The 4,685-nt window shown below is 53.1% G+C and overlaps 1 protein-coding gene across 2 annotated transcripts in view; it reads right to left on the minus strand.

Annotated features, from left to right (window-relative positions):
• Positions 1-524: 524 nt before the first annotated feature.
• Positions 525-4,685, minus strand: part of Actn1 (actinin alpha 1) — a 59,177-nt gene continuing 55,016 nt past the window's right edge. The window contains exons 19-22 of one of the 2 annotated variants that reach the window (XM_010645350.2): positions 4,249-4,329; positions 3,729-3,794; positions 2,403-2,561; positions 525-873 (exon numbers count right to left, since the gene is read on the minus strand). In XM_010645350.2, the coding sequence (XP_010643652.2) occupies positions 715-873; positions 2,403-2,561; positions 3,729-3,794; positions 4,249-4,329 (465 nt within the window). In that variant the 3' untranslated portion in view covers positions 525-714. The remainder of the gene's footprint in view (positions 874-2,402; positions 2,562-3,728; positions 3,795-4,248; positions 4,330-4,685) is intronic. The other variant, XM_010645349.3, reaches the window with a different exon arrangement.

Raw genomic sequence — 4,685 nt, forward strand, 5'->3', positions numbered from 1 at the left:
GAACAGAGCGCCGATGTGGGAGTTATCTTCGTGAAGGTCCATGCCAAGCAATATAAAAGCTATCCGTAATTTCCACTGTCCTACTTCTAATAGGCAGTATTTTTTTTAAAAAAGTATGCACCGATCAAGAGAGCCACACCTCTGAAGAGACTTAGAAACGAGAAGCCACATAAATTATCTCCCTTAAAAACAGCCGTTTCAAAAGATTTTTCTTTAATTTCATAAAATATTTTCATGGACAAGTGAGCTAGCAAACACACATGCACCCATGTGCCTTCCGGACGAGAGTAACCCCTACCCCCACCCCACCAGGTGGGCACGAGACGGGAGAATGAATACAGCAGATGGAACAGAGAGAAGAAAAGATCAGTAAAAAGAGTGGAATATAACTTTGTGCTTGGTTATTTTCCTATGTCACAATAAAACAAAAACATTTCGGTGCAAATAGTTAATTTTTCCTCTTTTCCATTTAAGTCTGGTGGAGAAAAAAATACTTTTTCTATAATAAAATATGTAGTTTTTTGGTGTTTGGTTTTTTGTTTTTTTTTTGTTTTTTTTTACTTTTTAACGCAGCTTTTTCTCTTTTTTGCAGAAAATAATCTGGTAAACTGTCACTTTACGGGCAGGGGGGCTCGAGGCGCCGAGGCTGAGCGCGGAAACCAAACCCGGCAGAAGAACGGGGCAGCGGCGGGCGGGCGGCGGGGCACGGGCGGGTTAGAGGTCACTCTCGCCGTACAGAGCCGTGGAGAAGGACATGTAGTCCAGGGCACCGGGCACCGCGTCGGGGCCGGCGTACGGGGCCATCCGCGCGATGCAGTACTCAGCCTGGTCTGGCGGCAGCTCCCGGCGCAGCTCCTCCACCGTGATGTAGTTCTGCGGAGATACCGTGGTCAGGGTCGTAAAGCCCGGCGACCAGCCGTAAAGCAGCGCCGCGCTGCTGCAAACCCTGCAGCTGTAAACTTGCCCTTGACGTTAGTACCCAGGCAAGTCCTCATTTTCACTCCTAGCTTTTTTGGATCTATATTCATCCTTCCAAATGTCTATATATTTTTTAAAACAGCTTGTTTTCCACTTCATTACCTGCTGTGGCCTCTTTCCAAACTAATTCCACGTGTGCTAGTTCACTTGTAATCTCAAGTGTCACCCTAAGTCCCCAGTATGCACGTGCTGGGCAATACTAGCAGGCACTCTGGTGGGACACACAAAATGCACACCTCTCAAATGGGCTCTCTAGTGGCCATTTTTAAGTCTAATTTTAAGGAGCCAAGGAAGATAAACATCCAGTTTGGGCATGGGTGCCACATGGAGCAACCAAAATCTGGCCAGCTGTCTTCACCAGTTTGTAAGCGTGGGCCTTGCCCCATTCCAGCCAGCACCCGGCCTCCCCTTCTATCTTGTCCGTGGTAAGCTGCTGCTTTTGAGAGTTTAAGGGTCCAGGACAGCCTGACCCACATCGTAGCCTCCCTAAACCCATGTCCTACCTCTGAGTTTCCTGGGAACCATGGGTGAATAGGGCTGTCCTGTGGTCACCCCATAAGTTAGGAGACCAAGACCTTATTTGGGCCTGTTTTCCTCCTTTACAAAATGAATCATCTTAACTACAGGATTTCTGCCTATTCTCCTAGCTCCAGAGCTGTTGACTCTGAGGTTATCCCTGAACTTAAATTATCTTGAGAGACCTCTTTGTATGTTCAGCCTTTACTACCTTATAGATAAACATTTCAGAAATTATACTCCCATCTGACTTTTGCTTTTCACAACTGAATCTTTTCAGTTCTAGCAGAAGAATGGCCCAAGGACTACCCTGTGAATTTCACGGCTATGGATCTGAGCAACATCCAGATCCCATGACCACAGCAGAAACCCGTAACTTAGCTGGGCTTCTGGCTTCTCTACAGACAACCGCACTGCATCCCCTCCAACTATTCCACTGCCAGGGGGGTGCTGCCAAGTAACTGGAAGATTTGTAAGTCAGAAGCAGGCCACTGCTCAGAGAACAAAATGACAAAGACACGTTTCCCTCCTGCTTTCCACCTAAGCTGCACAGCAAGATTGTGCCCAACAGGACGTGAAGCTGAAGTTCCAGTCCACTCTCCAGTGGACTTTTCATTGTCCCTCTACTGCCCAAGTCACTCCACTGCTCTCCGCCCTCATCACTTCTTTCCCAGGCGAAGGGCCCTTCACGGACATGCAGCCCCCTGTAGGGAACCCCGTAGGCCAGTATCACGTCCTAATGCCTCTATGATCCCCGGTATTGCTGAAATGTGTGAAGATGCACAGCAACAAGTAGCCCCGTAGGACCCTAGAAGGAGCAGCTGAGGTGCTCACATCTCAGACCTTCTGGGCAGAGTCCACCCAGTGTCTGTCACCCCAGCACAGGGCCCGTGCCATAGGAGACCCACCTTGTCCCCAGCCAGGATCTTGAAGGAAGCCATGACCTGGTCTGCCGTATCTGTGTCGGCCGTCTCTCGGGACATGAAGTCAATGAAGGCCTGGAATGTCACTACCCCCAGGCGATTGGGGTCCACAATGCTCATGATGCGGGCAAATTCTGCCTCTCCCTGGAGGAACAGTCAACCCAGGCCTGTCAGCCCACAGCCTGCTGAAAATCTCTCAGACAGACCTCGAGACCCTGTGGTTGGCAGAAGAGGGCACAGCGGCCCCTGACCTAGGCTGGCTTGACCAGAAAGTCTCATTTCCTAGCACCGCACTCTCACCTCCTACAGGTGCCTGGGCTCCCCGTGGAGAAAATAATAATTCTGGTATTGTAACAGTAACATCAACAATGGCTCTCACTCACACAGCATGTACGCTATTCCAGGTACTGTTCTAAATGCCTTCCATATTTTAATTCATTCGGTCCTCATCGTAACTATATAAAATCTTATTATTTCCATTGTACAGATGAAAAATCTGAGGCACAGACAGGATCAGTGACTTGCCCAAGGTCACACAACCAGTGAGGAGGGAGTTGGGACTTGAATTCAGGCGGTTTGGCTCAAGAATCTGTTCTCTCTCTGCCTCTATCTTCTAGTTGTCAGACATGTGCACCCCACTTGTTAAGTTCCTCCACTGAATCCTCACAGCTGTCTTTAGGGTTCCCCTTCACTTCATGTGAGGCCACAAACTGGCAGAGCTGGGATTTATTCTCAAGTTCACCGATTCTAGCCCAGCCCTCGTCCGTGCTGAGCGGCTTGCAGGCACCACATTTTGTGTCCTATCTAGGAGTCACCCGACTGCCCAACTAAGCACCTTGTCCTGTCAGAAACCTGGGTGAGGGAGGGCACACTGAGGTTATAGCAGAGCGTGGGGCAGTGGCAGAGTGGTGGTGGCCCTAGCTGGCATCATCCCTACAGCGGAGGTAGATATCGAAGGCTCCTCATGAGAGACAGGCAGAGACAACCCCATGGACTGTCCTCACTGCCAGCCTGAGGGTCAGCCTGCTGTCCACTGTGGGACTGGAAGCCCCACCTCCACAGAAAATACCAGAAGGGGAGCCAGTGTGCACTGGGACAACAAGCCAGGCCCCCTGGCCACACGCAGGCCCCATGGCTGGGTGCAGCTTTCAGGGTGCTGTCTTCCCCAAGAACTGGGGACTGGAGGCTTCTCCAGGGAGGGTGACCCTCGCCAGGGCCTCGAGTATACGTTGTGAGGACTTGGCCTCTCCGGCCAGTGAGCCACTGCCTTTCGGCCAAAGCCGGGCAGACAGCGGGCGAGGTTTACATTACCATGTTGTAACCCATGGAGATAAGGCAGGCCCGGAAATCATCCGTATCCATCAGGGCCGTCTTCTTCTGTGGGGCAGTGGCACCAAGACAGGAGGGAGGGACAGGTGGAATGAGGAAGGGCCAGCCCAGGGCAGGAAGACAGGGCGCAGGTGGCCCGAGGGGAGGGCGAGGTTCATGGTTCGGGGGTCAGGAAGGAAAGAGGAACACGGGAGGAACGTCCAGGGAAAATGTCCACAGAAGAGTCAGACAGAGCGAGGAGATGCAAAATCCGTCCACAGGATGAGGAGCGAAGAGGAGAGGAAGCGGGCACCCAGCAGGTTCCCATGAGAGACACCGAGGGCAGAGGTCGGAGAAGTGAAGGAGCCCAACGCGGGGCAGGCAGGGACAGCAGGAGGATGAGCCCCACGGCCCACAGGAAGAGGGACGAAGAGATCCAGACAGAGAGAAGACAAAAGAAGAAACGTGTTATTTCTCGCCCCGGAGGTCACCCCTGAGCGTGCTCCATGCAGGAGGCAAGTACCTGGGGGTCGTTGCCAATATCATAACCCAAGCTGATGAGGCAGGCTTTGAACTCCTCGGGACCCAGCGTGCCGGAGTGATCCTGGGGCCGCGGCGTGCCAGGCAGCGAGCCATGCGGTGCCAGGGAGGTGAAGGTCGTGAGGGGCAGGGATGGGCCATGCCCCAGGTAGAGGGTGGCACGTGTGGGGAGACACAGGGACAAAGGCATGCGGATGGACGGGGTGGAGGGAAGCTGATGAGGCAGGCTTTGAACTCCTCGGGACCCAGCGTGCCGGAGTGATCCTGGGGCCGCGGCGTGCCAGGCAGCGAGCCATGCGGTGCCAGGGAGGTGAAGGTCGTGAGGGGCAGGGATGGGCCATGCCCCAGGTAGAGGGTGGCACGTGTGGGGAGACACAGGGACAAAGGCATGCGGATGGACGGGGTGGAGGGTGGAGGGTG

The sequence above is a fragment of the Fukomys damarensis genome, unplaced genomic scaffold, assembly GCF_012274545.1.
Source record: "Fukomys damarensis isolate Sample0158 unplaced genomic scaffold, DMR_v1.0_HiC HiC_scaffold_21, whole genome shotgun sequence".
Lineage (NCBI taxonomy): Eukaryota > Metazoa > Chordata > Mammalia > Rodentia > Bathyergidae > Fukomys > Fukomys damarensis.